Source organism: Equus asinus, chromosome 8 (genome assembly GCF_041296235.1).
Source record: "Equus asinus isolate D_3611 breed Donkey chromosome 8, EquAss-T2T_v2, whole genome shotgun sequence".
Taxonomy (NCBI): Eukaryota; Metazoa; Chordata; class Mammalia; order Perissodactyla; family Equidae; genus Equus; species Equus asinus.
Window position 1 is genome coordinate 74,323,523 of NC_091797.1, and position 22,146 is coordinate 74,345,668.

Below are 22,146 nucleotides of genomic sequence, written 5' to 3' on the forward strand. Positions count from 1 at the left end.
CTCATTCTCCAACTATTCATTGCTTGCCTACTCTGCAGCCAGACCTTGTTCTCGTGTCTTCAAAGGTTTTTCCTCGGGCAGTATCTTTAAGTAATTAAAAAAATAACGTTATCCTTTCTAAAATTCTAAAATAACTCTTAGTGCCTTCATATTCTTTTGTGATATAATTTAAATCTTTGCCCTTAACGAGTTAATGCTTTTAACAGAAAAAAGGCGACATAATGTAACAGTTCTATTTACCAGATAATTACAGGATTCAGAAAATACATTATTTCCGAGTGCGCTACAGACAGTGTGATGTGGTAATGAGGCTTTAAAGTTATCTAATGGATGCCTTCTTCTCTTGGTTCTATCCCTCTAGTGGAAATATTTAGTGCCTTTTTATACGACACAACTAATGTACGTTTCTTGTAGGAATACCAGAAAATGCAAATAAGCAAAAAAGGGAGGGAAGAAGCTTGCATTAGCGGCGGGGTTATATTTTAAAAGGTACCAAAACACTCCCACTCCCAAACAGCCAAATTCGTATTAGCAGATAATTCCGTCTTAGAGACTCAGACCACAGCGCGCGGCCTCTGCTGGGGCCTCAGGCTCCGCCCCCGCCTCTAAGTTAGCCCCGCCCCCGCCTCTAAGATAGCCCCGCCCCCAGCCGTCACCTCGCGGGCCCCTTTATCCTCAGCTCTCGCGAGAGCACATTCCGGAAGTCTCCTGGCGGAGCGGGTGGTCTGGGAGCTCACGTGGGCCGGGCCTCGGGGTGCGCCGCTGGAAACTTTGCCGGAGCCGAACGGGAGCGGGGCGCCATGGGGAAGCTGCGCCGGCGGTACAACGTCAGGGGGCGCCTGCAGGCGGCCCCCAGCCCCTCGAAGGGCCCCCCCGAGCCGCCCCCCGTGCGCCTGGAACTAGAGGGTAAGGCGTCCCGGGACTGGAGCTGGGTTTCGGGGGCGGCCGCCCAGGGCCTCGCGGCCAGGACTGGGCAGTGGGGGCCCACGGGCTTCCGGACTGTGCCCTGCCTCCGCGACGCCGGGGCAGGGGACCAGAGAGAACCGCCTCTCGGAGGATCCAGAGGAAGGGGAGCCGCTGACAGTCTAGTTTTAACAGCGAATTTGGGACAATACCTGGGGTCTTAGTATAGCAGCATGGGGAATTTGGGCAGGAAAATGAGGTCATTCCATCCATTCCGATGGCTTCGATTGTAGTCTCTTTGCTAGTGACCCCTAAATTTGGGTTTTCAGCCCAATGTGTTCTCAGCTCCAGGCTGCTTGACATTTCTACTCAGACTCCTTTTAGTAGGAGCGCCCACCGTGTGCCAAGCACTATTGTAGGAGCCATAGCAGAAGAGGAGATTTAACAAAAATCTGTGCCCTGCTGAGCTCAGATGCTCCTGGGAGGAGATGGGCAAAGATGAACAGGTAAAATATATAGAGTGTTGCATGGTTCTATCACTAAGAAGATAAAGCAGAAGAGGTGTTTGCGTGGGTTGCAGTGTTCCCTGGGGTGGGCGGGGAAGGCCCCACTGAGAAAGCATGACTTGAGTCAAGACCTGAAGGCCGCTGGAATGGCTGAGGGGAGATGAAATTAGCAGTGGGGTCAGGATCATGTAGGGCCTGTGGGTCATGGCAAGGAGGGTGGCCATGGGCGCGTTTAGAGCAGAGAAGGGACACTGCTTGCGCTTACGCTTTGACAGCGTCAGTTTGGCTGCTGTGTTGAGGAAAAGCAGCAGAGGGCAAAGCAGAGCCCGGGTGATGGGTGAGGAGGCTGTCGAGTCCGCTTGCTGGGGCAGGTGTGGGTGCCTGGACCAGGGAGACAGCCGCACAGGAGGTGAGAGGTGTTTGGATTCACGATATATCTTGAAGGTGGAGATGACGGGATTTGCTGGCTGACCGAACACAAGGACAAAGGAGATGTCAAGACTGACTGCCAGGTGTTGGGCCCAGCCTCAGGAGAAGGCAGGGCTGGGCAGCTTGGGGGGAGGCCAAGAGCTTGGTTTTGGAAACCAGTGGTTGGGGGCCTGTTAGACATCCAGGTAAAGAGGGTAGGTGGGCAGCTCCTGACTCGGAGGCGCGTCCCGGTGGAGATGCCAATTTGGAATCATCTGTGAATAGACGATATTTAGAGTCCACAGACTGGATTTGCTCGCTGAGGGAATGAGTCCAGCCCTGGAGGAGGGGGAGATGAGGAGGAGGTGGAGCAGCCTGGGAGGTGGGGGGAGAGTGTGAGTGTCCGGGGCGCCATGGAGGGGGACCCACTGTGTGTGTCAGATGTTGCTGTCAGCTCAGGGAGGGAGAGAGGGACCCTGGGTGTAACCCTGGGGAGGCCGTCGAGGACCTTGATGGAGCCAGCGTCAGAGGAGAGTTGGGGTGAAGCGATTGAGTGGGTTCAAAGGTGTCTTACAGGCCCCTGCAGCAGCGCATTCCAAGCTGCTCCTGTGTGCTCCCTGAGGTCCTCGTCGATTTAGGACCGTGGGCCTAGATTCCGGGGACGGAGGGAGGGGGAGCCGGAGCCCCTGGAGAAGCCTGCTTCCCTCGACCCACTAGTCGGACTCCGTTCCGCACTCCACTCACTGGACATGGAGGGCGTGAGGTTGTAGGAAGGGATGTCAGCGTGGGAATCCGGAGCGTGAATTCCCTCTCCAGAAGTCGCGCAGATAGGCTGGGAGTTGAAGCAAATCACCTGACATCTCTGTGCCTCGGTTTTCTCTTCTGTAAAATGGGTCCAGTAGCAATAGCCAGGTGGGAACCTGCTATCAGAGTTTTGGAGGTGGTATTTTGGGAGAATATGTTTATGACTGAAACAGGAATTCTTTGAAAAGCTGAGATATGATGTCTGTGATGGGCATCATCCATTGTAAACAGCCGTGACACCTCAGGACGTGAGACAGGAGACCCCCAGGCTGACAGTTGGAGCTGGGCGACCAGAGCAGAGGGGCTGAGGTCTCTTAGACCCAAAGATTGGGGAAAGTGGTTTCTCACCTCAGAGCAGGTCACCATCGTGTATCCCTGCCTTTCTCAAGGGCCAGAGGGGTCTTACAAGAACATAAATCAGATTGCCTTCTTCATAGAGCCTTTCCCGCCACCAGTCCACTGTCGCTGCCACTTATTTTTATCTTTCTCACATCCTCTGGTTTTTTTTTCCTATCGCACAGTTCTCAAGTTTTTTGGACTGAGGACACTTTGATGTTCTTAAAATTTGAGGGCCCCAGAGTGCTTTTGTTAGTGTGGGTTATATCTATCGATATTTACCATATTAGAAATTAAAAATGAGGAGTTTTGCAGCACAGGCATATGGAAGCACACGCTGCTTTAGCCGTCAGAGCAGCCGCACGTTACATGATTTGGAGCCTCGGGAAAATGCCACCATAACGCTCTTTTTTTTTTTTTCTGCTTTTAATTCTGTTTATTTGAGAACTGCAGAAGGGGTAGCTTGCATTGCTTAAAGTTTTCTTCTTCTTAATGAGGGTCGCACAACCTCTCCTACCCTTTGTAAGGGAAAGAAAGGCGCAGAAAGCCTGAGCAGTTAATAAAAGAGTCAGACTACCCGTAGGTCCCCAGACTGCTGCAGTGGGCTGCGTGGAAGAGGAAAATGATAGCTGGATTTTGGTCTAGATCGTATACTTTCAAACTGTGACATTTAAAAATAGGTATGAACCAAACCCAGTCCTGAGTCCACTGCATGCTCTTTAGAACGTCAGTGTTCTTACAGAAATAGTTTGGACCTCATGGGCCGGCTGAGAGCAGAGCCACGCTCTGAGGGGAGCACGTCCTCCTTCCTGGCCCCCCACACATACGGGGCCGGAGCCGCCCGCCGCGGAGCCCGACCTGCGGCAGGTGCCGAGTAGACGGGTCGAGCGAGTGCATCACGGGCCTGCGCCCCGGGTCCTGTGCGGCACTCGCACTCGCGGCTCACATGGGGGACAGGAGGGCCTGTGGGGGCGGGACAGGACCGCTGGAGGAAGAGGGCTTTAATGCAGAATCTCCAGGGTCCCAGCGCCTGCGCTGCCCGGCCTCCGAGGCTGGGGGTCAGGCCAGCGTGTCTTTTCAGATCAGGGCACGTTGAAAGGAGTTGATGCAAGCAACGCGCTGGTTCTGCCGGGGAGGAGGAAGAAGAAGACCAAGGCCCCTCCGCTGTCGAAGAAGGAGAAGAAGCCTCTGACCAGGAAAGAGCGGAAAGTGCTGCAGAAGGTCTTAGAGCAGAAGGAGAAGAAGAGCCAGGTACGCCGCCCCGCCAGGTCTGCACGCGGCCCTCCAGACCGGGCGAGCGGGAGGCCTGTGTCTCCTGGCTTGGTCTCTGCAGCACGACTGTCCAGTAGAACTTTCTGTAATGCAGGGCATGTTCTGTGTCTGCACAGTCCAGTACAGTAGTCACTAGCCACGTGTGGGTGTTGAGTACTTGAAATGTGGCTAGTGTGGAAGGAGTTGAATTTTTAATGTGATTTAATTTTAATTAACCTAAATTCAAATAGCCACATATGCCTAGCGGCCCCCCTGTCTGACACTCAGCTCCAGAACCTTCCACCCTCCGGGGGCTGTGCTGTCTGGGTCTCTGTCGGTCTGGGACGGGCCCACGTCTGTTGAGGTCACGTGTTTGTTAACTGGGGAGTCAGTCAATCAACATGCTCATCTTTTTTTTTCCTATCATTTTGTGTTATTTTATTTTTTAACTTTATTTTGGAGAATTTTAACCTTTTTTTCTTATATTTTAAGGAAAAAATTTTGTAATGGGAAATTCAAACATACAAAAGTAGAAAAAATAGTGTAAGGAACTGCTGTGGCCCAGACGCCAGCTCCACCGGTCATCACCCCACGGTGGACCTTGGGTCATTGCCGCTGCGGGTTGCTTTCCCACCTCCTGGGTCAAAGCCGCAGTCGCACAAATCTGTACTAGTTTCCCAGGGCCGCAACAGGTGACCACAAACTCGGTGGCTTAAAGCAGCGGAAGGTCATTCTGTCACAGTTGTGGCGTCCAGCAGTCTGAAGCGCAGGTGTGGCAGGGCCGTGCTCCCTCTGAGGGCTCCGGGCGAGGGTCCTTCCTGCCTCCTCTGGCTCCTGGTGGCTCCCAGCATTCCTTGGCCGGTGGCCACTTCCCTCCATCCCCGCCTCTGTCTTCCCCCGGCCTCCTCTCTGTGTGTCTTCTCAGGACACTTGTCTTTGGGTCTAGAACCCACCTGGGTAGTCCAGGCTCTCATCTCAAGGTCCTTAACTGATGTACATTGGCAAAGACCCTTTTGCCAAAGAAGATTATTTTCTCGGAAGCGGACCTATCTTTGGGGGCCACCACTGAACCTGCTATCCATAACAGTTCATCTGTAAATGTTTCAGTTTGTAGCTCTAAAGTAAGGATCTTTTTTTTTTAATTTGAGTTCATAATAGTTTACGTCATTGTAAAATTTCAGTTGTACATTATTTCTTGACTGTCACCACATAGGTGCTCCCCTGCACCCCCTGTGCCCACCCCCTCCCCCTCCCCCTAGTAACCGCTGAACTGTTTTCTTTGTCCATGTGCTTGTTTATCTTCCACATACGAGTGGAATCATCTGGTGTTTGTCTTTCTCATTCTGGCTTATTTCACTTAGCATAATTCCCTCCAGGTCTTTCCACATTGTTGCAAATGGGATGAATTTGTCCTTTTTTCTGGCTGAGTAGTATTCTGTCGTATATATATACGCCACATCTTCCTTATCCAGTCGTCGGTGACGGGCACTTGGATTGTTTCCATGTCTTGGCTATTGTGGATAGTGCTGCAGTGAGCGTAGGGGTGCATATGTTACTTTGGATTGTTGATTTCAAGTTGCTTGGATAGATATCCAGTAGTGGGATAGCTGGGTCGTATGGTATTTCTATTTTTAGTTTTTTGCAGAATCTCCCTACTGTTTTGCATAGTGGCTGCACCAGTTTGCATTCCCACCAGCAGTGTGTGAGGGTTCCCTTCTCTCCACACCCTCTCCAACATTTTTTATTTTTAGTCTCAGTGATTAGAGCCATTTTAACAGGCGTAAGATGGTAGCTTAGTGTAGTTCTGATTTGCATTTCCCTGATGATTAGTGATGTTGAACATCTTTTCATGTGTTTATTGGTTATCTCTGTATCTGCTTTGGAAAAATATCTGTTTATATCCTCTGCCCATTTTTTGATCAGGCTGTTTGTTTTTGTGTTGTTCAGTTGTGTGAGTTCCTTATATATTATGGAGACTAACCCCTTATCAAATACATGATTTGCAAATATTTTCTCCCAGTTGGTGGGTTGTCTCTTGGTTTTGATCCTAGTTTCTTTTGCCTTGCAGAAGCTCTTTAGTCTGATGAACTCCCACTTGTTTATTTTTTCTTTTGCTTCCCTTGTCTGAGAAGACATGGTATTCAAAAAGATCAATAAGGATCATTTCAAATAACCATAATACCATTAGCACACCTAAATTCTTAGAAAAGATCATCGAATATCCCGTAAAGAGTCAAATCTCCAGTTCTTTCATAAGTAGGTGCTCCCCCACCCCACCTCTTTTTTCTCCTTATAATTTAGTTGTTGAAGACATTGGGTTGTTTGTCTTGTAGAGTTTTCCATGGTCTGGATTTTTAAAATTTTGTCTCTGTGCGGTGGTTACCAGGGAAAAGGGGGGCTGGGGGGAGGGTACGGAGGGGGAAGTGGTGTACCCACAACATGACTAACAAAAATGTACAACTGAAATCTCACAAGGTTGTAATCTATCATAACATTAATTTAAAAAAAAAAAAAAATTTTGTCTCTGTGGTACAGTTACACGCACTCCTCGCCCTCCGAATTTCCTATAAAGTGGGATTTGAGTCTGGGGCAGCCATTCCCAGCCGGGACAGTTTGGCTCCTGGGAACACGTGGCCGCGTCTGAAGACGCTTAGGTTGTGAGGACTTGGGGTGCTCCTGGCATCTCGTGGGTAGAGGCCTGGGTGCCACTAAATGCCTGCCCTGCACACAAACACAAAATGGTACAGCCGGAAGTGCAGTGACATGAAGACTGGGACCCCAGTCCAGAGGCCTCATGAGATGTGCGTGGGGCTTTCTCGCTGGGTCACCGCACACTCAGCCCTGGAGCCCTCACTGCGAGGGAGACTTGCCCTCCCGGGAGTGTGTCCTTTTTGCATCCTGTGCAGTATTTTCTCCACTGTTCTCTGACTTGTTTTTTCTTTTATTGATTATGAAATATATACAAAAACATAAAATGTGTAATTTTAAGAATAATAAAACAAAAACTCTTGGGGCTGGCCCAGTGGCGCAGCAGTTAAGTGCGCACGTTCCGCTTCGGCGGGCTGGGGTTCACCAGTTTGGATCCCAGGTGCGGACATGGCACCGCTTGGCACGCCATGCTGTGGCAGGTGTCCCACGTATAAAGTAGAGGAAGATGGGCACGGATGTTAGCTCAGGGCTAATCTTCCTCAAAAAAATTTTAAAAATTAAAAAAAGCCAAAACTCATGAAACGCTCACCCAGGGGAAAGAAACCACCTGGGTCGCCCGCACACATGTTTCACAGGCGAGGGGACACTGCCCGTCCCACACGGAGCTGTCCCGTCACCACAGCTGGCGGCCCTGCTTCACTCACTCTCCTGGTGACAGCATCTGGAAGGTTGAAGATCTTCTCTCGGGACACGGATGCAACAAGAGCCATGTTTTTGCAGCCCCAGTTTCCCTCCGGGCTCACCGGTCAGTCAGTCAGAACGCAGGCGGCCGAGCCATTGCAGTGTGACCTTCGGTTCCTAAAGACTAGGTGTCGTTAGCGAGGCTGAACTTTACGTGGAGTCCCACTTCCCTTCTGGAGAGAGGGTCGTGGCCCCAGTGTCACACACTCGTCTCCTCCCCAGCGGGCAGAGATGCTGCGGAAGCTGAGTGAGGTCCAGGCCTCGGAAGCCGAGATGAGGCTCTTCTTCACCACCTCCAAGCTGGGCACGGGGCACCGCATGTACCAGACCCGAGAGTGAGTCAGCCTGCCCCTCCTGCCGGGCTCCTGGGGGAGGGCTCACAGGTTGCAGAGTCCCACCCCCGCTCTCTGCTGTCTTACCCTCTGCCCGCTCAGTTCGTTTATGCTGGTACTGGCCTGGTCCCTGTAAGCATCGTTGAGCATTTGATGACTGCTTCTTGAGTGTAAACTGTGTGCCAGGCTCTCCTGCAGGCCCTGGGCATAGAGCAGTGCACAACAGTGAAGTAAGAAATAGGCTTCCTTTAAGAAGCTGACGTTCTCATGTTGGGGAGGTGGGCAGTAATTAAACAGATACCTATGTATCTAGTGCGGGTGAGCACGAAGGGGAAAATGAAGCAGGGAAAGGAGGGTGGAAGGAGATGAGAGGGGCGTTTCCAGCTGCATGGTCAGGGTCAGTCTCCCTGAGAGAGGGCATTGGAGTGAAGCAAAAGTTTTTAGCAGGGAGCAGGAACAGCAAGTGCAAAGGCCCTGAGGTAGAAAGGGATGTGGCCTTTCAGTCCGGGCCTCTGGTGAGTGCTCACCAACCCAGAGCTGCCTCGGGTCCACTGGCCCATCCTAGGCCCTTCGTACCTGACTTGTGGTTCTCTCAGCAGGAAATCTGACGAGATTGCAGCCCCGGGTCAGGAGAAGATCAGCAGCCTCAGTGGGGCCCACCGGAAGCGCCACCTCCAGGAGGCAGAGGAGGAAGAGTCCGAGTCCTCGATGGAGTCTGAACCTGACGAGGCCCCAGGCACTGAGCAGGCGCAGGCTGGTGCAGGGACGACGGCAGTGCATCAGCCGCCAGCTCTGCCGGGGGCCAGGGGCGAGAGCCCAGCACCCAGGGGTCAGCCCCCTCCGGCCGCAGCCCCCGCCGTGGCCAAGTGCCCAGCAGAGCCCGCCGTCTTCATCCCTGTGAACCGCTCCCCTGAAATGCAGGTGTGCTGCCCGGGTGTCTGTGATGGGAACTCAGGGCAGCATGTGAGGGGTGAGGGGCGGAGGGGACGTCCCGTGATTGGGGCAGGTCGTACTGCCTCCTGCACCTCAGTGTCCTCAGTACCTGCCTGGCAGGGTCATGGCCAAGACTGATGAGGGGCTGCACGTGGGGATGTGCTTACAGCAGGCCCGGCACAGGGTCGGGCTGTCGCGATGGGTGTTGGCTGCCTTAGTGGTTGGCCTCTGACCTCAGGTCGGGCCCAGGCGGCTACCAGTCCCTACGGGCTGGGCTGTGGGGTCCGTTGGCCTGTGGTGGAGTGCTGTTTCCACCACTTCCTAGCCCATCCCTGGGCCTCATTTTGTTCATCTGTGGAATGGGCATCCTCTGCCTCAGGCACCCTCCTCTCTGCCTCCCTCGGTTTCCTTCTCTGGTAAACATGGCTCTTGCTGGGTTGTCTTGACAATGGGAAGAGGCAGGGACGGGAAGCCCGAGGCCCACAGAAGGCCCTGGGGAAATGTTGCAGTGGAGTCGTGGGCCGTCTCGCCTAGGGTGGGTGGGAGGTGTTGGTGACGCGGCCGATGGGAGGTCTCTTAGCCCGGGGCCTGGCCCGTCATGAGGGGTGAACATTCTCTCCATCCATCCCCACGTGTCCATGGGGGAATGCTTTGTGGCCTCCGGGCTCTCAGTCCAGCTGGGGAGACTGACATTGGTCACCAGCATCATGAACAGGGCCAAGAGCCCTGGAGGAAAAGATGGGGTCCCATGAGGGGGACATGGGAGGGCCTGGTCTCGTCAGGGAAGGCGTCTGGGGAAAGAGCGTCCAGGGCAAGTGCTGAGGGAGCAGTAGAAGCTGGGAGTGGGGAGGCGTCCCACGCTGGGAACCCCATGAGCAATGGTCCTGAGGCGTGAGGGCTCCTGGGGCCCCTGAGCAGCTGTTTCACAGCATGAATTGGGTTGTGGAAACAGATGGGATGTGACCAGCTCCTTTTTTTTTTTTAATTTTTTTTTTTTGCTGAGGAAGGTTGTTGCTGACATAACATCTGTGCCTGTCTTCCTCTATTTTGTATGTGGGATGCTGCCACACCACGGCTTGATGAGTGGCGTGTACATCCGTGCCTGGGATCCAAACCCTTTGAACCCCGGGCCGCTGAAGCAGAGCACGGACTTAACCACTGTGCCACTGTGCTATCCCCCAGCTCCTTTTTTTTAAATAGAAAAGAAAAGAATAGAGAATGCAGTGCAGCTCCAAATAAGAATAAGTACCGTCTAACGAAGTTGTGATTTCAGTTGGACGTGCGTCTGTGCGCTTGCGTGTGAAGAGTCAGTCAGGGTCAGCTGTCTGCTCTCACCGACGACCCCAAAGAGCCACTGGGCTCTCGCCACAGGGGTCGACTTCTAGGGGCGGTCGGAGCACGATGCCAGCTGCTGGCAATCGGTGGTGTGGGGCTCTGCTCCACGCGGTCGTCCAGGGCCCCCGGCCCACCATCCCGTGTCCTGCATCCCCTCCCCGCCCCCGGGCTTCGTTCTGCCTTTCTGTGTGGTTCTTCCCTGTTTCTAAGCCCTTTATTGCCCGGGTTTGCATCCTGTCACAGGTCTTTTTCTGCAGTTTGCTTTCTTCGTCAGTCAGCATGACGTTGCTGAGCTTTACTTACCCACGCTGACGTGTGTGCACTGAGTCACGACATGAAATGTGCTGCCTTCTGTGGGCTCAACCAGGACAGGGGTTGCTACGCCCACGTCCTCCATCCTGGTGGAATTAGCGCCAGGTTACCTGCTCACATGGATGTGCGTGGATGTTGATGCCCAGCAGCCGCAGCTGAGGTTCCCGCGTCTCGGGCTCCTCTGCGCCAGCCAGGCTGTCCTCCAGGGCATCCGATGCCCCGAAGCACCTGGGCCATGGCTCTCTGTCCCCCTTCCCAGCTGTCACGGCTCCCGTCACTAAAGGGCACACCTGTTCCTGTGGGCTGAGCACTGTCCATGCGCCAGCTGCCCCCTTTGTAGAAACCACGTCACCCTACGTAGTCGTGCTCCATCTGACTGGGGTCCCCTTGTCCCCTCTGCCATTCTGCAGGGACCCCTCCCCCCGATTCCCTGAGCGCTGACTTCCTCTCTCTCACCAGGAGGAAAGGCTGAAGCTCCCGATTCTCTCCGAAGAACAAGTGATCATGGAGGCGGTGGCCGAGCACCCCATCGTCATCGTGTGCGGCGAGACCGGCAGCGGGAAGACCACGCAGGTGCCCCAGTTTCTCTACGAAGCGGGCTACAGCAGGTAGGGGCTGGCGCAGGGTCCTCCACAGGTCCCTTGGGTGACAGCAGAGATGTGGTCACCGAAAGTCATTCTGAGCATGGGCTCCTGGTGATCTAATCCTGGCTATGCCCTCGACCTGCTGTGTGACTTTGGCCAGGTTGCTTGCCCTCTCTGGGCCTCAGTTTCCTGAGCTGTGAGACAGGGATAATCATTGCGCCTGCTTCACAGGCTGGTTATGTAGATGAAATGACTGAATTCACGTAAAACACCTGAATCTGTCCCTGACTCGTGGGCCGGTGTGTCTCCTCCTGTCAATGCTTCTGAGCCGTGTGTGTCAGGGGTCCGCCAGACCACCCCCAGACTCTGGTTTGCTAGGAGGACTGAGCACATGGTGGTGCTCATGGCTGTGATTATTACAGTGAAAGGACACGAGGTGCAGCCAGCGAAGGGAAAGGCGCATGGGGTGGGCTGTGGGGGACCAGGCACAGGCTTCCAGAGCCCGCTGCCGGGGGAGTTACACAGGGCACACCAAGCTCCTCCAGCCAGTGGGTTGCGACAGCACGTGTGAAGGGTCCACCAGGGAAGCCCAGAGGAGACCCTGTACCCAGGCTGTCTGTGGGGGTCACGTTGGCCCCCCTGCCTGGCGCAGTGAGCGGAGAGCAGGTGGTCCGCATGTACCACGTTGTTCCAGACAGCCCAGGCGCAGAGATGCCTCGTCAGCCAGGGAGTGGTGGGCCCTTGCTGCAGACCAGGGTCCCAGGGGCCACCAGGCCCGGCCCCGTCAGGAGGTCTTTTTGGTGAGGGCAGCTCGGACCTGCCGTGTTTGCTGTTTTCTGCACGGCCCAGAAACCAGCCGCTGTGCCCTCGGTAGGTTCTGTGTCTGGAGCCGTGCTTGGCTGGGGCAGGCCCCGGGCCACCCGGACCTCGTTCTTGTAGCCGTGGCCTGGCTTCCACGTGCTGTGGCAGCCGAAGCACCTTCTGCGTGCTGGCCTGCGGGCGTTCCCCTGGGCCACTGAGTGGTGCTGCCTCGCCTGCTGTGCGTGTCCTGTCGCCCCTGCTGAGGGCCACATCTACATAGTCACTCCTGACATGGAACCGCGTGTGACTTGGGACAGACAGGCGGGGCCGAGGACTGCTGATGGATTGTGTTCTCCCCACCAGCGACAACAGCATCATCGGCGTCACGGAGCCCCGCCGAGTGGCCGCCATGGCCATGTCCCAGCGAGTGGCCAAGGAGATGAACCTGTCACAGAGGTGAGGCGTGTCTCCTGGGGGAGGGCCGGGGGGTCTTCTGGCCTTGCCTGGGGCCGGCTGTCCAGGAGCAGCCGAGCAACGTCGTGGGCCCCATCCAGCCCGAGGGCGCCGGGTGGGAGTGTCGCTTCTGCGTCTCAGTGCACGAGTCTCCACATACAGGAAGGCTTCCTGCGCTCTGGTCAGCACGACCCTCCTGGGCCACGGAGCAGGGGCGAGCCAGCCAGGCCCCTCGGCTCATGTCACGCACGTGCAGTGAGGGGACAGGTGGCCCTTACAGGGGTCAAGGGCAGAGCAGAACAGCAGGTGGCCAGGCGCAGGCAGGCAGTGGTGCGTCCCCAGCACTGCCCGCTTACTTCAGAATGCAGGCTTCCAGAGTGCAAGTCCTCGCTGGCAGTAGGGCTGCAGGACGTGCCTTGGGAAGCAGTTTGAGCAAAGCAACGAGGCGTTTGCTAGAGTAGCCTGGGACCGCGTTTATTAGGCAGACGCCTGGGCCTCAGCCCAGACTGTCAAATTCAGGTTGGAGGGGTAGCACGTCCAGGACGGACTAGAGTCCGGAAAGCACAGAAGAGCCAGAGCCAGTCTCCTCTTCCGTCCTGTCGCCAGGTGAGCAGTGCCTGCTGTGTGCCAGCCTGTCCCAGGCTCCCGGACGTGGCTGTGGGCTTCCTGTGCCCCTGGGGCTGGCCTGCGAGTGGGGAGCCTTGTTAACTGGGCGAGGTGCCCCCAGCTCCCCTCCCCAGCTGCAGCCACCACTGCACATTTACTGTGGATCCTTCTAGACAGTTCTGTGCACAGACAGGCAACTGTCTGTGTGTCTGTTTCTCCCTGTCTGACTTCTGCATACGCGGTTCATGCCGTTCAGTCTTCTGTGGCTTTCCTACTCCGTCTAATAGCGTATCTTCAAAATGACAGTACAAAGAAGCTGTCCTTTTTTATCTTTTTTTTTTACTTTTTATTGTGAAAATTTCAAGCATATACAGAAGTCAGAAGAATGAGCAGCCCCCTTGTACCCTAGATCCCGTTTCAGTAATTGTCAGCTCGTGACCAGCTTTGTCCGTCTGTGCCACCCACTCCCCCTATCGTTGAGAAGCAGGTCCCAGATGTCACGTTGTCTCACCCTCAGTATTTCACCGTGCGGGTCTGGAACACCGAGATTCTCCTTTTCTAGATAAGGACTCTTTAAACCCAAGTGCCGTGTCTCTGTCATAACTGCAAAGTGTGTGCCAGCTCCAGAGCATCCTCCAGTCCAACCGGCTCCTCGGGCACCTCCACGCCTGGTTGTTGGCTGGGCTCTGGCCGGGGTCCGCCCATGTTGGGTTGACGTGCTCTGCAGTCGGCTGGGACGGCTCCCTGCACCTCATGCTGAGAGGCAGAGCAGTGGGCAGGGGTCCGGGCCTTGCTGGGGGAGCTGGCGGGCCCTGCCCTTGGCCGCCTGCCCAGCGGGGCCAGACTTCCGCTGCCTGCCTTGGAGTAGCCACGTGGCCACAGCCCTAACCAGTTGCAGCTCTGGGGACTGGCCTGCCCTGAGTCGTTGCCTGTCCCCACAGGGTTGTCTCCTACCAGATCCGATACGAAGGAAACGTGACTGAAGACACCAGGATCAAGTTCATGACGGACGGTGTGTTGCTCAAGGAAATCCAGAAGGTTGGGTGCTCATCTTGTCTCAGAAAGCATGGCCGGTGGGGGTGAGGAGTTAGGATGTCCCCCTGGATATGAGCAGCTAGCATGCCACCTGTTGGCAAAGCAGGATGCACCACTGTGCCACTGTGTGACCTTGGGTGGGTTACTTAATCTCTCTGAGCCTTAGTTTCTTGATCTGCAAGCTGGTGCCTTCCTCATTTAATTGTTTTGAAGCGGAAATTGTATAATGCGTGAGAGCATCTTAACACAATGCCCAGTAGGTGCATATCAGTGTTAGCGCCTGTTTTTATCATGATCTGGTTTACAGACTTTGTGCATGGGCAAAATGCACACTGCCCCTCCTGGCTGTGTGATATTCCCCGGGCAGGGGTCTCTGGGGAGGGCAGGGTTGGCTCCTGCCTCTGCCCCGACGCTTGCTGTGGTCACCTGGGAAGGTGGTTTTGGGTCTGATGGCATCTTTCTGTATTGGGTGCGTGTCCAGTTGCCCTCAGTCCCCACCCAGCATCTCATCTCCGTTTCCTGCAGCCCTCCCCACCGCACAGCGTCCGTGCTTGGTACCTCAGCTCTCATAAATAGTGGCTGCCCTTTCTCTGCAGGCCCCAGGCCGTGTACTTTACAGGTAGTGATTGTCATCTAAACATCACCGTGACCCCCGTCGGTGGGTTCCGTTGTCCCTATTTTACAGATGAAGAAACTGAGTAATGGGGAGGTCAAGTCGCTTGCCCGAGGTCACAGCCCAGCATCCCCCAGCCCGAGTGCTGAGGCTCCGTGCCGGCTGTGGGAGGGCTCCTCCAGGGGGTTCTGGCGTGTGAACGTGGGTGGGTGCAGCCTGGCCGGCATGCTCACCCCACTGACCCCTCAGGACTTCCTGCTGCTGAGGTACAAGGTGGTGGTCATCGACGAGGCCCACGAGCGGAGCGTGTACACGGACATCCTCATCGGCCTCCTGTCCCGCATCGTGGCCCTCCGGGCAAAGGTAGGCAGGAGGCGGGTGCTGGGAGCCGAGGCCCAGGCTCCCTCCAGCCTGTCAGGAGCACGGCCCCCGAGGCCCGTGCCCGTCTGCACCCAGGGCCGCACTGAGAGAGGGTCTCCTGAGGGCAGGGTCCCCGGGCCAGGGCTGGGCTGCGGGTCTCGGCGTGAACAGCCCTGTGTGAGTCCACCTGGCTGCCACCCTGGCTCCAGCCTCGTGGACTGCGACCCTTCCCTCTGTCCAGAGCAGGGGCTCGAGCAGGGCCTTCGTGGCAGGCCAGGCTTCACGTGGAGCCGGCTTTGAGACGGCGGCAGTTCTGTGCAACCTGCAGAGCGGGCGGGGCCGCCGGCTGAGCCCTGTGCTCCCTGTGCCGCAATAGGCTCGCCCAGCTCCCCGCCGGGTCAGCCTCTCCGTCCGTCTTCTGCACCTCACCCCTCGGGGGCAGAGGTGGACGGCAGGCCTGCGGGGCTGAGGCTGTGCCCTGGGGTGGGGCTCCATGAAGGCGGACTGTTCTGGCTGCCCAGCCCTGCCGAGAAGACGACATGTGACTGTGCCTGATTCTCACAGTGAGGACCGGTCATCAGGCAGATAGCGGTTCTGTGCGTGCTGTGCCAGGCCATGCTCAAGGGACGGGACAACAGTTCCTGCCCTCCTGGGGCTTCCGTTTTAGTTAGGGCAGCTGGCAGTAAGAAAGTCCGAGAGTCTGCAAGCTGATGATGGACAAAGCTGGGGACAGGGGGAAGGTGGAGAGCAGGTGGTGAGAGAAGGGGGCCTTTGAGCGGTGGGCCGAAGGAAGGTGGGGAGCTAGCAGTGGCTACTGGGTGAAGAGATTCTGAGTAGAGAGAACGGTGCAAAGGCCCTGGGGCAGCAGTTGGCCTGCTATCTTTTTTTTGTAACAAGCTCTGTACTATATAATTGATCTGCGTAAAGCGTACAGTTAAGTGGTTTTTAGTCTCTTCAGGGTTGTGCTAACATCACCATGGTTAATTTTAGAATATCTTCATCACCCCGAAAAGAAACTGTGTACCCCTTAGCTGTCAGCCCCAATCCACCCACACTCCTCCCGTCTTCGGGTATCCATTAGTCTACTTTCTGTTTGTCTATTCTGGACATTTTGTATGAATGGAATCCTACAATGCGTGGCCTTTGTGGCTGGCTTCTCTCACTCAGCAGTGTTTCAAGCTCTATCCACGTTGTCGCAGGTGTCAGTGCTTCATTCCTTTTCACGGCTGAATAGTATTCCACTGTGGGTGGACCATATTTATCCATTCATCTGTTGGTGGGCATGTGGTTTGTTCCCAGTTTCTGGCTGTCGTGAACATTCGTGTGCAGGTTTCTGTGTGGACACGGTTCATTCTCTTGGGGCTGTGCCTCAGGTGGAAATGCTGCTCACACAGGCCTCCACGTTGAACCACTCGAACCACCTGCCAGGCCGTTCTCCACAGCGGCTGCACCATGTGGCCGCCCCAGCGCTGTACGGGGGTCCACTTCCCACATCCTCACCAACACTGGTTATTGTCCGTGTTTTTAGTCCCCTCTGTCCCTGCGGGTAAAGTGGTGTCTCGTGGTTCTGACTGGTGTCTTTGAGGACCGTCAGGGAGCCTGGGGCGGCCAAGCCGAGTGAGCGAGGAGGGAAAACAGGAGGTGGGCAGGAAGGGGCGCCGGTGGGGCCAGCTCGGGGACCTCGTGGGCAGGAGAGGGGCCTTTGATCTGCGCCAGGCCTCTCACCTGGGCTTTTTTCACCAAAAACACTCTGCACTTAGCTTTGGGGTTTGGGGTTTACCGGCAGCAGAGGACAGCGTCCAGGACTTGAGCAAAGCCCGCCATGAGGCACATCAGGTGCTGCCAAGGGGCCAGGAAGCAGGGACCCCCTCCACACGCCAGAGGGAGGGCCGCTGCTCCTGGCTCTCAGGGACAAACACAGGCATGACGTGGCGTGGGAGCTAACGGCAGCCATGCCCACTGTCCCCAAGAACTGGGCGGCCCCCAGGCCCAGCCCTCCAGCTTCACCGTCTGCCCGTAGAGCATGACTTTGGGGGACTTTAAGGACCGCCCTTGACAAGCCTCTGCCCCAGGAGAGGCAGACCCTGCCTCAGCTCACTTTTCCACGTTTTCTGGGATCTTTGGCAGCTGGAAAGGGCCCTCGGGTGGGGGCTGGAGGGAGGCTGGGAGGGCAGAGGTCTCCCCGACCCGCCCTGGGAGGCGGTGGGTCACCGAGGCTGTCGTCCCGCAGAGGCACCTGCCGCTGAAGCTGCTCATCATGTCTGCCACGCTGCGGGTGGAGGACTTCACCCAGAACCAGCGGCTCTTCGCAACGCCACCCCCAGTCATCAAGGTGAGGCCCGGGCCGCCGGGGACACGGGGCCTCTCGGCTTCGACAGTGAGGACAGCTGGTGGCAGGGAGCCCTCGCTCTGCCACGTGGAGGGTTGTCAGTGCAGGAGAGGCAGCAAAGAGCCTCGAGCACCAGACTGAGGCCAGCGTGGGCAGAAAGTTCTGGAAAGGGGAGGGGCCGAGCCTGAGCAGATACTCATGCCCACCCCATCGCCTCCCCGGGCGTCTGGCAGGTCGAGGCCCGGCAGTTCCCGGTGACGGTTCACTTTAACAAGCGGACGCCGCTGGACGACTACAGCGGGGAGTGCTTCCGCAAGGTCTGCAAGATCCACCGGCTGCTGCCCGCAGGTGAGGCCCGGCAGGGAGGGAGGTGGTCTTGCCCCTGCAGACCCACGGTGCGGCCATCCTGGGTTCTTGGCCCAGCTCAGGGGGCATGGGGCAGTCCCTGGTCCCACCTGGGCCTCGGTTTCCTCCCTGGTTCTGGAGCGTTCTCAGCACCTGCCCCGCTGGGTCCCACCCAGAGGGTTGTGCTGCTCAGTGATTAACTGGGTCGGGGGGGCGGGGGTGCGCCTTCGTCCGCGCTGACCCAGGCAGGCGCCCTGGATACAGGGCAGGTGAGCAGGCGTCCCGCCTGGGTTTCACTCCTGCCCCCGCCCGCGCTTTCACCGTGTCCCCGTGGTGCTCGCTGGGTTATTTATGTAATGGTGTTACTTAAGCTGGCTTGACCTTTTCTGGGTGAACAAGTGGATACCAAAAGGAACAATGGTGATAGGAACCAGCTTCACTGAGCAGACATAGGCAGTCACCACGCAGAGGAAACGCCACAGCTGAGCCAGCCGTGGTGACTTCTAGCTGAGCGGGGGCCGCTGAGGCCGACCGAGCCTGCCTCCCCTGCAGAGGCACTGAGAGCAGTGAAGGTGCTCCCGATGCCCTGTGGATGTCTGCCTAGGGCGTCTCGGTGTTCACATCCTACCTCTGGGAGACTGAGCTGGTGGCGGAGGAGATGGCGGGAGGTCAGAGGGCGTGAGGCCGAGGCAGGAGCTTGGGCGGGCGCGGTGGAGTGGCCTCCCCTTCCTGGGTGGTCTGCTCGTCAGAGGAGGTTGCTCGTTTCCTCCTGTTCTTTCACCGCGTCCTCCCCTCGGCCCTCCTGTGTTCTCTTCGTCGTGTCCACCTCCTGGACGTGGTCAGTACTCCTGAGTCCGTTGATCCGGGACCCCCGCCACGCTGCTGTGTGGACTGGGGTCTTGAACGCCAGGTCCTCTCCCTCCCTTGTGCCTGGCGGTCTTGTTTCCTTATCCACTCTTCCCCCCGCCCTGGTCACTCCTCCCTCGCGGAGGGGATGGGGGCCGTCGACGGGGAGTGCCACCAATGTGCTGCCATCGCAGCTGCAAATGCCCAGGCCTCCTTAACCCACCGCCTCTTCCTGCGTCGCCTGGGGGTGGCCATGTCTCCCGCGCCTCCTGTTTCCCGCTGGCCTCGTGGTCTCCTCCTCCCGCCGTCCAGGGAACGTTTTCAGATGCCGTCCCTGGGGAAGCCCTCCGGTCCAGCCTCCCTGAGAGCGCTCCACCTTCTGCACCCGTTTCTCACCTGCTCCTCAGCTCACGGCGCGGCCTCTGCACCCCACACCTGAACTTGCCTCCCTGAGGTCACCACCATCTCTCTTTACACTTGTGAAAAGGTCCTGCTGAGTTTTTGGTGCCGTTGGTCAACAGAGACGGCCCCCGCCTCCTCTGGGTGGTGTCACCCACCTCTGGCCTTTCTCCATCTCATCTCTCGCTCCTTTTCCTCCTCCCCCTCGGGTGTCACTGTGGCTCATGGTTATGCCTGGCCTTCTTCCCACATGATGCCCTTTCCCTGGACAGCCACGGCCACCCCGGGGCTTCAGCTTAATGTCACTAGCTTTTCTTTGGTGGTAGAATATACATAAGGTTTATCGTTTTAACTGTTTTTTCGTTTTAACCATCTTTGTACAATTCAGTGGCGTTTAGTGTATTCACAGTGCTGCGTAACCATCACCGCCGTCTGTCTCCAGAGCTTTTCATCGCCCCAAACAGAAACTGTGTCGCCTTCAAACACTAACTCCCCATCTGCCCTCCTCCCAGCTCCTGGCAACCACTAATCTACTTGATCTTTGAGGATTTACTGATTCTAGACATTTCATATCAGTGGGATCGTACTGTAGGTAATCTTCTGTGTCTGTCTGCTTGCTTCTTTTTTTTTTTTGAGGAAGACTAGCCCTGAGCTAGCATCTGTACCCATCTTGCTCTATTTTATATGTGGGACGCCTGCCACAGCAAGGCTTGATAAGCACTGCGTGGGTCCACACCCGGGATCCAAACCAGGGAACCCCGGGCCACCGAAGTAGAAGGTGCACAATTAACCACTGCGCCACCAGGCTGGCCCCGTCTTCTTTCATTTAATGTAATGTTGTCAGGGTTCATCCAGGTTGTAGCAGGTGTCAGTGCTTCGTTCCTTTCGTGGCTGAATGCTGTTCCGCTGTGCAGATGGACCACACCTTGTACATCTGTTCATGCACTGTGGACACTTGGGCGGCTGCCACGTCTTGGCTGTCGTGATGCCAGATGCGCGAGCGTCTAGACAGCTTTGGGTTTGCCTCCCTCTTCCGCCTTCCTGTGGGCGCTTGCCCAGGATGCAACTGCCGGGTCGTCCGGTGTCTCTGCTTGACTCCCCGCCCGGTGCCCTCTGTCTGGGAGGCGGCTGCCCGTGGCCCGTCGGTGTCTGCGGCCCTGCTCTGCCCGTCCCACCCCAGAGCAGGGCTCGGCAGCTGGTCGTCACTGGGATGGTGTTTGCTTCGTGAATGGCCAGATCATGGGGGCCCCGTTCTCTCCGCAGGCGGCATCCTGGTGTTCCTGACGGGGCAGGCAGAGGTCCATGCGCTGTGCCGCAGGCTGAGGAGAGCCTTCCCACGTGCCACACCCGGGCCACCAGGTAATAGGCGCCCCGAGAGGCTTGGGCCACCAGCAGGCTTCCAGGCCTCCCTCTGTCGCCCCTCCCGATGAAGGTCACCGCTGCAGTGACCTCGCTCTGGATCGGGACGAGCAGAGTCCTGATACCCAGGCCCTGGCCACAGGGTGTCTGCCCCTAACCTGCTCATCTTTCCCAGAAAAGGAGGATCAGAAAGATTCGGCAGAAGAAATGCGGAAGTTTAAGAAGTCGAGAGCAAGGGCAAAGAAGGCCCGGGCGGCGGTACGTAGGGTCTCGTGGGGCTGCTCGGGCTCGGTAGCTGCCTTGTCTGTATGGTTGCCACTTGCCCTGTGCGCCTGTGTAGATACAGATTTAATTAAAACAAAGTAAACTTATAATTCAAGTTCTCGGTCGTGTTAGACACATTTCAGATGCTCGGTGACCTCCTGGGCTATGATGACCACATTTGAAAGCACAGGTCTAGAACCTTCCTACTGATAAAGGGAGTTCTGTTGGATGGGGCTGCTCTAGAAGCTGCAAGGGGCTGTGATTTGAAACATTCAAGGTTCCCTGTGCTGTGGGCCCAGAGGAAGCTTCTAGAAGGCTGGGCCCGGAGTAGGGCCTGCAAGGATTCCCAGGGAGGGCGGGTGGAACAAGGGCAAGGGACCCTCAGGGCTTGCTCAAGACCCAGGGGAGGGTGCGAGGTGAGGGCCAGGCCAGGCCGTGGCGGACGCTCACCCCTAGGACGTCTGCACGATGTCACCGTGGAGCCATTGGCATTGACGGCATTACTTAGAGCTGGTAACCTCCTGTGTTTACAGCATGCCCGGCGGCCCGCCAAGCGCTCCACGTGTGTTAACTAACGGAGTGCACGCGGCAGCCCTGGCAGTAGAGTGCTAGCATTGTCCCCAATTTTTAGATGAGGAAACTGAGGCAGAAGGGGGCTGCATGACCTGCCACAGTGGCGTGGCCCAAGGGTGGTGGGACTGGGCCTCGGCTTGAGCGGCCTCATGGGCCGATGTCTTGTTTACCGCAGACATTGCCCCAGATCAGTTTGGACAATTACTCAGTGTTGCCAGTGGGTGAAGGCGACGAGGACAGGGAAGCGGAAATGGACGACGAGGAGGCCCTGGGCTCCGACCTCGACCTGGACTTGGGAGACGACGGGGATGACGGAGCGGACGGAGGTATGACCTCAGCAGGGCCTCCTGCCCCCTTGTCTGTGGAGCCCCTGCTGCACCAGCTCCTGTTGTAGCCCAGACTCGTTTGTCCCACCCTGGGGGGCTTTTGAGCCAAGTGAGGTGACCTGGAGCTCATTGGTCCCCACTGGCGTTGTGCCCCAAGAAAGCCGGGCTTTCTGGCTGCTCGTTCCCTGCTGTTTCCTGAGCTGCAGCAGCTGCCTGGCCCAGAGGAGGCCCTCAAACACTTGTTGTGTTGGTTGTGATGAGGGTGCCGCCCCGAGCTCAGCTCCGCTGGGCGAATGCACGCCCTCGGGGGGAGCCAAGGTCAAGCCCTCAGGCAGCCCCACAAGCCACACTGCAGCAGCGCCAGAGCGAGCTCTAGGCCAGGCCGGGCTCTTCCGAGGGGGACATTCTGCTGTGTGGTGGCCATGCCCACCTGGGGCCAGGGCAGTGGGCAGGAGGGCCTTCAGGAGCCTCTCCCGGCCACCCAGGCTCCGCCGCTCCCTGTGCTGGGTTGACCCCTGGCAGCAGCTCTGGCACAGGGACCTCTCGACAGAGCGGGGTGGGGGGCGCTGCCTGCCTGCAGCTGGCTTCCCTGGGGAGCAAGTGGGGTGCCAGCAGGCCTCTGCTCGTCCTGCAGGTGGCCATCCGGATGCCTCGCTGCCCCTCTACGTGCTCCCGCTCTACTCTTTGCTGGCCCCGGAGAAGCAAGCGCAGGTACTAGCACGGGGTCTCGGGCGGGTGCCGGG

At 57.1% G+C, this 22,146-nt stretch overlaps 1 protein-coding gene across 6 annotated transcripts in view; it reads left to right on the plus strand.

Moving 5' to 3' along the window:
- Window positions 1-690: 690 nt before the first annotated feature.
- Window positions 691-22,146, plus strand: part of DHX37 (DEAH-box helicase 37) — a 39,586-nt gene continuing 18,130 nt past the window's right edge. For 3 of the 6 annotated variants that reach the window (XR_006531685.2, XR_001401492.3, XM_014862594.3), the window contains exons 1-14: window positions 692-906; window positions 4,039-4,208; window positions 7,821-7,933; window positions 8,527-8,851; window positions 10,970-11,118; window positions 12,259-12,351; window positions 13,896-13,992; window positions 14,852-14,965; window positions 17,193-17,294; window positions 17,525-17,639; window positions 20,145-20,240; window positions 20,416-20,498; window positions 21,253-21,403; window positions 22,038-22,114. Coding sequence is in view for 3 of the 6 variants with exons in the window: in XM_014862594.3 (XP_014718080.2) it covers window positions 801-906; window positions 4,039-4,208; window positions 7,821-7,933; window positions 8,527-8,851; window positions 10,970-11,118; window positions 12,259-12,351; window positions 13,896-13,992; window positions 14,852-14,965; window positions 17,193-17,294; window positions 17,525-17,639; window positions 20,145-20,240; window positions 20,416-20,498; window positions 21,253-21,403; window positions 22,038-22,114 (1,791 nt within the window). In the remaining 3 variants the exon portion in view is untranslated. Of the gene's footprint in view, window positions 907-4,038; window positions 4,209-7,820; window positions 7,934-8,526; window positions 8,852-10,969; window positions 11,119-12,258; window positions 12,352-13,895; window positions 13,993-14,851; window positions 14,966-17,192; window positions 17,295-17,524; window positions 17,640-20,144; window positions 20,241-20,415; window positions 20,499-21,252; window positions 21,404-22,037; window positions 22,115-22,146 lie in introns of all 6 variants that reach the window. The other 3 variants (XR_011505301.1, XM_014862595.3, XM_044776044.2) reach the window with 2 other exon arrangements.